Consider the following 12960-nt stretch of genomic DNA (forward strand, 5'->3'; position numbering starts at 1 on the left):
CCAAGTTAAGGAGCTTGATATTATGAAGATGGTTAAAGAAGGGAACAACAGTGTGATGAAAATAGTGTATTTTAGCAAGAGTGATCTGGTAGGTGGCTGGTAGAATGGTGGTAGGTGGCTGGTAGAATGGATGGCATCAGAGAGATTAGCTAGGAAACTGTAGAATAACCCAGATAAGAAATGATGAGGTTATGAACTAGGGTTATTATAGGAGAATAGAAATGGCAGGATACATAAAGAAGCATTTGAAGGAAAAATCAGACATTTAGGATACTTTAAAAACGAGATAGGATTTGCTCAACATTTTGATCATTGACAGAAAAGTATAAGTGAGAAGGCCGGTTATTTTATTGAGAATTTTTATTAACCTGGTATTGACTTTTCTGAACCTAACATAGTCAGGTTTTGGACTCTGCTACCTTAGTTCTATTTCATGTTATAGGAATAGTTGAAATTCTTGAGGCAGATAGGAAGCCTGTGTACTAGGAAAAGTTCAGGGCTCTCTGCTGGACTTACATTGTTCTCCCCTGCCCTCCAAACCCCAAGTCACTGTTTAGATTAAAGTCACCATCTTAGTTCAAATTAGGTAATTTATAAAGATACGAAATAGATTACCTAGTAACCTCTGCCCAATGTATTCTTACATTGTTATCTTATATTGCTACTGCCTTTTGCTAGTTCCTTAGTCTCTGATATATAAGTAATTAGTTTTAACATGTAGGGTTTTCTAAATATAGTTATAGATCTGCACTATCCAATCCAGTATGGTAGCTGAGGACTTCTTGAAATTGAGATCTACTCTTAAGGGGAAAATGTACCAGATTTCAAAGTCTTAATATGAAAAAAGGAAATGCAAAGTACTTAATTTTATGTTGATTATAATATAAATATAAATATTGAAATGACAGTATGTCGGGTAAATAAAATGTGTTAAAATTTAGCCTGTTTTCATTTTTTATTACATATTTAGTTCACATTAATGCCTCACATTTTATTTCTATTGCATAGTACTGTTACAGATAGGAATAGTGTAGAATGAACAGTAGCCCAATCAAAGAATGGACTTTGGGCTTCCCTTTCTGCATGTACTTGCCTGTCTTTCCCCCAGCTCCTTATTTGTAGAATATGCTGTAATGTCTTTATATAACAAATAACAATACAGCATATAGCATAGGTCTTTTCTTTTTATGTGCTTTGGATTATAGTTTTGATTTGGAGTTTGTTAACCCTACAGAGAATGTTTTTCTTGTTTACTTTTTTTAAGAATTTGCCTACACATTTTTTTTTTTAATTTTGAATAACCACAAATCCCTATTCCTATAGGACTAGAAATTTTATTTCTGTTATGATAGAACAACCTTTCTAACATAGGCATTATTACTTGGAATGAGCAAAGAAACTTTCAAGCAGACTTGCCTTTTATTTTCTTATACACTCTTATCTGTCCTTAGTCACTTGTCTAGCAAAGGAAAATCTTACTGAACTTAGGAGACATTAATGTGTATAATACATTAAATAATAAAATGTGTATAATACATTAAATGTGTATAGTTCATTAAGTAATAAAATGCTTTATATATTCTTATCTTTAAAATAAAACATTTACCACACTTTTGGGATATGAAAGATCTTTAATCTTGAGACAAAAATCAAATTGTCATGAATACCATCTTGAAAAAAGTGTTGCTATTTTTCAGTGCTCTTGCAGCATGGAGCTGAGCCGACCATCCAAAATACAGATGGAAGGACAGCGTTGGATTTAGCAGACCCGTCTGCCAAAGCAGTGCTGACTGGTAAGTTTGTGTACTCTCTTTGGGTATTCCAGGAAGAATACAAAGAATTAAAATAATGTCAGTTGTTATTTTTTTCTACATCTGTACAGTTGACATTTGATTCTTGTCTAAGAAAGGTAAAGCTTTTTTTCTTTTCCAAAATTGGTGTTCTTCCTTCTCTATTCCATGCAATTCCCTGTTTTTATCTTTAAAAAAAAACCTTGGAGTTCAAATGAAACCTTGCACTAGTAGCCAATATGCAGTTCATATTGTGGGCAGCGGTTTGGATTTCATTTCAGCAAATCAGTAAACTATCCATTTTGTTAAATTATGTTTATTTAAACTGTATTAATTGTAAACGTTTCTTTGTATTATAAATATAAAGGCTATAGGCATAAAGAGTTTATATTTAATCCTGTTTTTATTTATATGTACAGTTACCCCTCATTGTCCACAGAGCTCCCCCCATCCCCCATGGATACAAATATTTTTGGATGTTCAAGTTCTTTAAGAAGGCACAAATCAATGCATACTGTAGGCTCTCCAAATTCATAGATTCCCAACTGTGGTTTGAAAATATGATTTTCAGTCTGAGATTGGTTAAATTCATGGGTGCAAAACCTGCAGATATGGAAGGCTAACTATTTAAAAAGGCATTATAATAAAAATAATTTTAGTCTTGAAAAATCTTTTGGGTTCACAAGAATGTTAATGGCTATGTTCAGTTGGTGATGCTATTGATTATCTTGTCATTTCTAAATGTTGGTATATTGGATTTTGTTTGTTTTGTTGGCTTTTGAATGAAATTGTAGATGCATTTTGTGTGTTACGCGAATAGCATGTTGGTTTTTTATAATAATTTAAGGAGAAAAAAGAAAAGAAAAGAAAAAAGGTTCACCCATAAACTCCCACCTGAGACAAACTTTGTTAAAATTTTGGTATATTTCCTCCTTGGCTTTCTTTTTTCTGTGCATATTGTTTTCATACAATTGCAGTGACACTTTGTTATATATCATTGAAATTTTTTTCACTTTTATAACAAAGGTATTCCATGTTCTTCATGTAAGTATTTTTAAACTGTACAATATTCTACTGATTAACCATTTTCCTTTTATTGGAAATTTATTTTCAAATTTATATACTTTAAATATAATTCAATGAGCATCTTTATGTATAAAACTATTATTACTTTTGTAATTGAAATGTTTAATTTCTGGTTTTGTTTTGTTTTTCCCCCTGATTCACAGGTGAATATAAGAAAGACGAACTCTTGGAAAGTGCCAGGTGTGTTATAAATATATCCCATGAAATCTTCATCACTTAAACGTTTTATTTATTTTTTTGCAATAAGCAAACTATTAAAAAAGAATGCATTTTTTAAAAATGTTCACATAAATGTCTTCATATGGGATGTGCTAAAAAATAGAAATTGCTAATAAACTTTCTTTTGTGTGTTAGGAGTGGCAATGAGGAAAAAATGATGGCTCTACTCACACCATTAAATGTCAACTGCCATGCAAGTGATGGTAGAAAGGTACTTTCTTTTGCCCCTAAGTTTGTGTTCATCTCCTGGTAACATGAAAATGCATTTATCTTATTATAAATTAAAACATTTTGATGAGAATGCTGATATATTCTTGTAAGCAATAATTGGATTAATTCTTAAACATATTAAAACTTTTTTTATAATAAACATTTAGTTCCTATTTGCATTAATGAATTTATAAACTTTTACACTATACCTTCAGTATGTGTGTTGGATTTTTTAAAAACCAAATTGATGACTATTTAGACAATAAAGTTATAAGGCTTTTTTCTGGATTTTGGTTTTATATTTTTAGCTTTTCACACCTTTTTTTCAGCCAGTATTTGAATTTCATTAATTTTTCTGATATTTCAGTCAACTCCATTGCATTTGGCAGCAGGATACAATAGAGTAAAGATTGTACAGCTGTTATTGCAACATGGAGCTGATGTCCATGCTAAAGATAAAGGGTAAGTATTTGAACAAAAATTAGGATTTCTTAAATATAAACTATCCTTACAGTAATTTCTGTGACCTTATAAAAATCATATATTTTACTAATCAGCATAAACATGTTCTGAGCTTTTATAATATGCAGATAGTTCTGAGGGCATAGGGAATTATAAAACATTAAGGCAACCACTCAGGCTTATACTACACTTCAGGGGGCATGAAAAGATACCTGACAATACTAGTTCTCTACTAAGTGTGAGGTGATAGAGAGGGATGCTACTACAGGAGTTCACAGGAGAAAATGCTCAGTAATGGCTATAGTGATTGGGAAATTTTGCAGAAAGAGATGGTACTTGACCTGGACTCAATTCAAGAAAGCAGAGAGTTTAGGAACCATCACTGTGCAAGAGAGTTGATGTGAGAAGAGGTGCTAAAACAGATATTACAGCATGCTTAGGAAACAATGACTAGACCAGCTTGACTGAAGCAGATGATTCACACAGATAAATGAAGGTTAGGGTTAGAGAAATAGGTAAGAACAAGATTTCAGAGGACTTGGTATTTTAAGCTTGCCCGACTGGCGTGGCTCCACAGTTGAGCATCAACCCATGAGTCAGGAGATAAGGGTTCGATTTCCAGGCAGGGCACGTGCCTAGGTTGTGGCCTTGATCTCCAGGATGGTGCATGCAGGAGGCAGCCAATCAGTAATTCTCTCTCATCATTGAGGTTTCTGTTTGTCTCTCCCTCTCCCTTCCTCTCTGATATCAATTAAAAAATATATATTTTTAAAAAAGAATTCAATCTTTATTTTGTGAGCCATGTTGGCCATTGAAGGATCCTAAGCAAGGGGAATGATTATTCTGAAAGAGGTGTTTTAGGAGGTGCATTCTGGCAGCAATGTGTAGGGTTGATTGGCAAGGGAGACTAGAAGCAAAAAATGCAGTTAGGAAAGTGAGCATTGCAGGGATTCGGGCATAATGAAGATCTATAGTAGTGGTGGCAGAGGAAATGGAAATGAAAAGAAGACAGTGCAAGAGATACTATAGTGAAAGAATGGACAAGATTCATTGAATGGATGTGATGAGAGAGGAGGGATTTAAAAGATAACTACATTTCAGATTTTCAGGGTGAATGAGAGACCCAGTGATACACATATTAAAATCCAGGAGGAAAATTATTTTAGGGGAAATCATTGAGTTCACCTTTAGAACTCTTGGTTTTATGTGATGATATGGAATTGCAGGTGGAGGTGGCTAGAAGATAGTTGAAAATGAAATTAGTGCTCAGGTAAGTAAGAAATTGTATAACTAAAAATGGTAAGGAAAGTCATGTGCCTTTAAAGAGAGGACAAAAAGGACTAAAGACTAAGGCATGGTTGGCCATCACTCACCTGAAGCTATTGTGATGATGTCTGTGGTAATTCTGAGTAATCCCCATGCAAGAACAGCTTAAAAATATGTTAAGATTTTAAGGTTCCACTGTACCTTCTATATAGAAAATTCTTCTTCCATTGTCATCTTGAAGGAATTGGGTTTTAGTTTTATTAAGGAATATAGCAATTTACCTTGCAGAATCTCAAAAACAAAGTTTCAGAGAAGAGTTAGAGTTTGAGCTCTAGTTTGGAAAAGATGTGTAGAAGTAAGCCAGGAGGGAGGGAAATCCATCCTACGCCCAGTGGATAGTTCTGGGTAGAGGCATTCAGGGTTTAGTATACTGTTATAGAAGGTAGAGAGCATCAGATCATTGTATGCTAGGCTGAGTAGTTGGAACAGTCTTTTGAAAGCAAGGAAAAACCAGTGAAGGACTTAAAACAAGAAGTAACTACATCAGGTAACCTTTTGAAAAAATATGTCTATAGCTTCAAGGACAAATTGAAGTGGGGATTATTTCAGTAGTACAGGGAGAAATAGTAAAGGCCCAAACCAAGACAGTGGCAGTGCAGTGGCAGCGGTGGGGGGGGGGATGATGAAATGTATTGAAAGAGACTTGGAAATTAGAGTTGCTAGGACTTAGGGTTCAAATGGATGTTATTAAATTTTGTACATTTTTATTAGAAGGTCACATAAGCAATTTGCTATTTAAGTCTGACTGTAAGTTTAAATGAACTAAGTCTAGAGAATCTGTAATAACAGGCTTTCCCCTTCTCATATTGTAGTGATCTGGTGCCCTTACACAATGCCTGTTCTTATGGTCATTATGAAGTAACTGAACTTCTGGTCAAGGTTAGTTCTGTTGTACTTTTCTTATAATTATATAAGTTATTTTAAATACATAGTGTATCTGTTTTTCTATGTGTTTTTGGTGCTTAGTGGATATAGTAGTATTTATAATTATTACAAAGTGTAGATGGTTGATAGGTCAGCATCTGACTGCTTGAGATTTTTGAGATTCCTTAAGATTTTAAAGTAAGACTACCATCTTACGAATAACAGATTAAGTGATTCTATAATTTGTAGCTAAAGTGAAATTTCGAAACTCTTGAAAATATCAGAGCAATTTTTAGTCAGTCATATATTAAAACTACAATTTTCATTGGCAAGACTTGCCCAGTTGTACTTTGAGTTGGAACAGGTTTGCTTGGATAGCTTTACTTCTTCCAATATGCTGGGTGGCTGTTGTTTAACAAGGAGATTCCTGGGACTGGCAAGAAATTCCTTATTTTTCTCCCTGTTGGGATGAGAATAGAAGATATATATTCTCCTTAGAGTGGATCCAAGGATGTTACCCGTACCCCAACATATTTTTGTCCCCCAGTCTCTATGTATGTATTTGACCACTCTCGTTAGACTTCTCTCACTCTGCACTCACTCTGCCCCTTGACTACGTTCCCTCATTCTATATCAGCAGCTGTCATAGGAACGGAAAGAAGACATTTGTTTCCAATGCCTCTATGCTTCCTTTGGAGCATGTGCTGCCACAGAATACATTTTCCCACAGAAACAACTTTGTTATAATGGTTAGATACTCTAAATAGTCTATAAGTCTTTTAGAATTTATTATGTGGCTGTTATGTTACATACATTTATAGCAGTAATGCTTTTGCTTATTGGAAAACTGAATCTTGAATTCAAAATATTTGGAATGTTATGGATGAGAGTGAAACATCAGACAGGTTGCAATGAGACTTTTATAGACAATTGAGTGGTGTTTTTCTAAGACCTAGTGTTTACTAAATAAGTTTGGGAAGTTGACTAGAGGTTATACATATAGATAGAGGTGGTTAGAAGAGGTGAGGGTACAAACAGTTATCAGAGTACTCAAGTTCCAGACAATCAGGAGAAAGCAAGTAGATAAAGACGGAATACAGGTAGAAGTCCTGGGCAACAACACAGTCAGTAAGCAATCCTTGCTAATGAGTCTGGCTAGCACGTGATGGCATTTAACAACAAACATGCAGTAAACTGCTTTTCATGACCATGACGCATACAGATTTTGATGTGACTGCTTGAAAAGCTAACATAATTTTATGCCAGTAGTAAAAGTATAGTATCAGGAGCAAATGTAATAACAGATGCATTGTACTTGTGCAGTCAAACCAATTGAGAATCTATCATTCTAGGCTCTTAATATTTTTAAGTGAATTTTTAAAACTGAAGTCTATTTAGTTGAGGGCCACAAAGGTAATAGGAAGTCTAGAAACCATGGATGAGTGAAGGAGCTGAAAGTGTTTAGATTGGAAAAGAAAAACATAAAAGTTGCCTTCAAATATTGCAAAGAAGAATATTAATTTTTTTTGTTCCAACGACCAATAGATCAAAGTTTAAAGTACATAATTAACTTAATGTAAAAGAGAACTTTTTAACAACAGAAGTCATCTAGTAAGTATAAAAGTTATGTTAGTTGAGAATTAGTTTCCAGTGATTAAAAGTACTAAGAGTAGGTAACTGATTCACCTTCTACAGGTAAGTGTGGAAAGGATTTTGTGTTTGATGAGAGATTGAACTAGAATGACTTCTGTGGTCCATCCAACTCTAATACTTGGAAATGACTAAATTAAAATACCAAATGTTAGCAAGGCAGTGGAGCACTGGAACTCAGACATTCCAAGTATTTGGCAATTTTTAATAAAACTAAACATATCTACTATATGACCCAGCAGTTCCATTTCTAGGTATGTGCAAAAGAATAATGTATCCATAAAGAGACTTGTACGTAAATGTCCATAACAGCTTATTCATAATAGTTAAAAACTAGAAATAGTCCAAATGCCATCGACAGGATGATGGATAAGTACATTATGGTATAACTTGTACAATGGAATGCTACCACTCAGCAATAAAAATGAATTATTGATACAACAACATGAATGAATCTCAGAAACATTGTGTGTGAAAAAAGCTAGACACAAAGTACATACTGAGTTACTCCATTTTTATGAAATTTAAGAACAGGTAAATCTAATATATGCTGCTAACGGTCAGAATGGAGGCGGGAATTGTCCATAAAAGAAGCATAAGGGAACATTCTGGGGTAATGAAAGTGTCTTTTTTCTCCCCTCCTCCCCCAATTCTTTTCTCTAGCTGTGAGTGTCTTAGATCTTGAATTGGATGATGGGTATCATGAATATGTACATTTCTCAAAACACATCAAACTGCATTAGTCCCTCTGCCTCCCCCGACCCAATCTACAGTTTCATTTCTCTGAAGTTTCAGTTACCTGCAGTTAACTGGTCTAAAAATATAGTAGATGAAAAATTTCAGCAATAAACAATTTTTAATTTTTAAATTTCATGTCATTCTGAGTAGTGTGATGAAATGTCCCTCTGTCCCACTTGAGACATGAATCCAGCATACCCCCATTGTATATGCTATCTACCCTTTTGTGTCTGTTGTCAGATCAACTGTCCTGGTATTGCACTGCTTCTATTTAACCCTTATTTTACTTAATAATGGCCCCCAAAAGCAAGACTAGTGATAATGTCAATTCAGATAGGCCAAAGAGAAGCTGTAAAGTGCTTCCTTTAAGTGAAAAGGTGAGTACAGTACCATAAGATATTTTGAGAGAGCACATTCACGTATCTTTCATTACATTTTAATGGTTCTATTTTATTGTTATTAATTTATTACTGTTACCTAACCTAATTTATAAATTAAATTTTATCATAGGTATGTATGTATAGGAAAAAACATACACATGGAAACGCATTTCTCGAATTTAATTTGTCCTGAAGGCTGTTCGAGAAGCAGTTTGTTTGAAAACCAAATCTTTTTTTCCATTAGAAATAATGTAACTTGAATTACTCCATTTGGGACCCCCAAATGATTCCCTGTTTTAACCTTTCTTATGTACAGAACATGTCTAATGTACTTTTTAATCTATAATTAAACACTTATTTTCTTAAACTTATCAAACCATCCCCTACTAGCCTTAAACTTTTTCATATATCACTGCCTCTGAAATACTATCACAGGTTAACTGATAGTATTTAAAAAGAACAGTTTTTCTGCCTATTAGGTTGTCTGGGATTGTTGTTTTGTGAGCACTTTTACTTCCTTAGCAACATTAGCACTCTTGATGGCCTCTTTATGATTTAAAATTGTGCTTTGTTTGTTGCCTGAGAGGTGATTTTTGAGGTATCAGCATGAAGGAAAGGGTTGTCAGGTCAAAAACTGAATTTTTGATCCACAACCCAGACATTTTTTCTGTGAAAAACTTGGTCAAGAACAGAAAGATGTTCAAGAACTGAGGTTTGATTGTATAGGGTTTGGTGCTGTCCATGGTTTTAGGAATCCACTGGGGATACATGGATAAGGAGGAACTACTGTGTATACTTAAGAACTGTGCATTTTTGCCATATGTAAATTATATTATTAAAATTTTTGGAAAAGATGCATGTTAAATCTAAAGCTTCATTCTCAACTATTTTTAACAATAAAGGAGTTAAATAGACCTTTGCATAGGCCAAGCAACCAGCTACTGTTTCTTCATGGGGAGAAAAATGTATTCTTTATCTGAAATAAATTGGTTTTAAAAGTGAACTTTGGGAACATAACTTGTTTAAATTTCCTTGATGTTATATTATAGACTACTACTAATTCTAAATTCTCTTAAAAATTGGACGCTAAATATGTGCTTCCTTTCCTCACCCCTCCAACCCCCAGCATGGTGCCTGTGTAAATGCAATGGACTTGTGGCAATTCACTCCTCTTCATGAGGCGGCTTCTAAGAACAGGATTGAAGTGTGCTCTCTTCTCCTAAGTTATGGTGCAGATCCAACACTGCTGAATTGTCACAATAAAAGTGCTATAGACTTGGCTCCCACACCACAATTAAAAGAAAGATTAGCATGTGAGTATAAAATGATGACTGTTTAGCTAAGATATTATATCAATAAACTAAAAATTCTTTCCTTGTTTGTTTCTAGATATTTTTAAATGATAGAATAATTTCTTTAGCTGTGGGTATCTTTTGTTCGGACAAGCATATTTTAATCATTCAGAAGTTTCCACTTATTCTGCTCTTAAGATGAAAAGAAAATATATTTGTATTCTTTTTTTTTTTTTAAGTCAAGTTAAATGCATTTTGTATGTGGTATGCTTTTGAAAAGAATTTGGGTTTTGTTCCTGTCTTTGATGTGACTTTTTACGGAAACTGCCATGAAGTTGAAATGTTATTTGTAGGATGCCATCTTGTAAATCTAGTCCCCAGATTTTGTCATCTAATGTTTTTTGGTATCTGGACAGTTCTGTGGTCTTCTATGTATAGCTGAAATAGATGTAGTGAGACATAGCCACCTAGTTCAGATACAGTTTGCTATACATAAATAGGAAATTTACATTATTTTGGAATAATAAAGGACAATGCATGGTTTCACAAATCTGAGGAATAAAAGAGAGGGATCTTGAGAAAATACCCTCTTTCATTTGTTCATCAGTAGGTACCTCTTGGAATATCCAGCTTGTCTAGTCCCCAGTTCTCTGATGTGTGAGCAAAGCCATCTGCTGTTGCTGTAATGTTAGTGTAGGGACTATGATCACCCTCTGTTTTATTTATTTACTGAGAAAATTTCTATGCTTTGGAAAATTGTGAGAACTCTGTGGTCTGGGAATATGTTGCAGTACTCCAGATATTTCCAGACCAAAATAGACTTTTGAGTTGGCCATTGGCTAAATCCGTGTATACAGCTGGAGATGAATTGGATCATAACAGGGGAACTGGAATACCACTGTCTCCCTTTTCAGGGGTTATATTTGGAGACTAGCTTTAGACTTTCTATTTGTCTATTTTGGTAGATAATTTTGAAAATAACTTAAAGAAAAATATTATCTTTTACTAGGTAAATCTTATCAATTTGATAATTCTCATGCAGATTTATATACTTTTCTTTCATCTAGATGAATTTAAAGGCCATTCTTTGCTGCAGGCTGCACGGGAAGCTGATGTTACACGAATCAAAAAACATCTCTCTCTGGAAATGGTGAATTTTAAGCATCCTCAGACGCATGAAACAGCATTGGTAATGTTTCAGATTTAAGTTTGTGCAATACAGTAACCAAAAACATGCAAAACTAATCATAGTGCCCTACTTCTTCTGATGATACAGGGTAATTACCATAATGTCCTCTTTTTGTAATAGCATTTTAAAATCTTTGCTTTTTAAAAATTGGTGCCTCCACATATATATATAAAAATTTCAAACAATACAGAAAAATAGACAACCTACCTCACCCCCCCAAAAGGCAATGTTATTATTCATTTGAGTATATTTCTAGAAAAAAGTTTGTTTATGTGCTGGCATATATTGTATGTAATTTTTTATTATGAATGGTTCATATAATTTGCTTTTTATTATATTTATGATTAAAATTTTGAAACTCACTGAAAATAATGGAAAAAGAAAACAATTCTACCACCAAGATAAAAATCACTTGGTTTTCTTCTAGAATTGTCTTTTTTTTTTTCTTTTTCTTTTTTTTTTTTCAGAATTAGGTCTACAATATTTTTTCTCCTCACTCAAGGATATGCTTTTTATTTATTTTAGAAAGAGGAAGGGTGGAGGGAGAGAAAGAAAAACATCAATTGTTTGCCTCCCATATGTGCAAATTGGGGATCGAACCTACAGCCCGGGAATGGGCCCTGACCATTCCCGCAACCTTTCGGTGTACAGGACGATGCTCCAACTGAGCCATACCGGCCAGGGCAAAGTGAGATCTAAAGCCTGTATATCTCCCCTCTATACTGTGTGAGTAGAGTCTACTTCCCTGATAGAGGTAGTAACCAATCTGAACTGTAACAAATTAAATGAGAGAACCAGGCAGTCTGTGGAAAATCAGTCAGAAAAGATGGGAGCTAGCAAGGATAAGTGGTGAAAGAGGAACGGGAATGGTATAATCAGAGGCTATCGTAGAAGTAGAAATTTAAAAGGAACCAAGTCCTGCTGTATGAATTGCAGAATGTGTTTTGGGTGAGGAAAGATGGCCCTAAGTAAATTCATGTGTTAAGGGGCAAATTTAACTCATAGTAGCCTTACTTACCTGATAGCTTTTATGATTAATTTTCTTCCTTATCCTATGATGTAAACTGTGTGAAGATTATGTAGAAATCTATAAAACATTTTAGACCATTTTGCTACTTAACTTGTAAAAAATACCCTGTAAAACAATAGCAAAGCTGCAAGCTACTAAGAAATGCTGGTGCAAAATTAAAATCGTAGAAGCATTAAGATGGTACAGAAAAACTTGGAAAGATTGACATGGAAAATTTTCTGAGCTAATGCTACATGTTGTTTTCCCTAAATATTGCATAGTTGTGGTTCCAGGGGCACTGCCTTCCAGGTTTCCAAAGACTGCAGGCCCTGTCCCAGAATGGGACAGAGGAATATAGGAGCAATTTGAAGTAGATGTGATCAAAATTTTTTAAAATAAACTATCTCCATTCTGTGTGCTGTCCTGCTAGATGTCCTGGGATGATTACTTGTACCATATCAAAGGAACAATGTTCACTATATAGAAATGGTTTCATTGAGAGCAAAGGAATGATTTTTGTGACAGCAGCAGTATCAAAGAATGAATCTGAAACAAATTCTCGTGACGATCAGATATGCTTTGTAATTAACAGGTTTAACTCAGAGAATAAATTTCATGTGCACTGTGTATTTAGATATATAAAACAACCTAGCTTAACAGTTATCTAGAACTTTTATTCCATAATATGTTTCAGTTTTAACATATACATTCATTGATTTAGTCATTCGCTCATTATTGAATACCT

At 34.1% G+C, this 12960-nt stretch overlaps 1 protein-coding gene across 3 annotated transcripts in view; it reads left to right on the plus strand.

Annotated features, from left to right (window-relative positions):
* TNKS2 (tankyrase 2) overlaps positions 1-12960 on the plus strand; it is a 56336-nt gene that overhangs the window by 8493 nt on the left and 34883 nt on the right. For 2 of the 3 annotated variants that reach the window (XM_008156912.3, XM_054728622.1), the window contains exons 3-9: positions 1698-1793; positions 3020-3056; positions 3231-3306; positions 3673-3767; positions 5906-5972; positions 9852-10038; positions 11085-11206. In XM_008156912.3, the coding sequence (XP_008155134.2) occupies positions 1698-1793; positions 3020-3056; positions 3231-3306; positions 3673-3767; positions 5906-5972; positions 9852-10038; positions 11085-11206 (680 nt within the window). The remainder of the gene's footprint in view (positions 1-1697; positions 1794-3019; positions 3057-3230; positions 3307-3672; positions 3768-5905; positions 5973-9851; positions 10039-11084; positions 11207-12960) is intronic. The other variant, XM_054728621.1, reaches the window with a different exon arrangement.

The sequence above is a fragment of the Eptesicus fuscus genome, chromosome 17 (genome assembly GCF_027574615.1).
Source record: "Eptesicus fuscus isolate TK198812 chromosome 17, DD_ASM_mEF_20220401, whole genome shotgun sequence".
Taxonomy (NCBI): domain Eukaryota; kingdom Metazoa; phylum Chordata; class Mammalia; order Chiroptera; family Vespertilionidae; genus Eptesicus; species Eptesicus fuscus.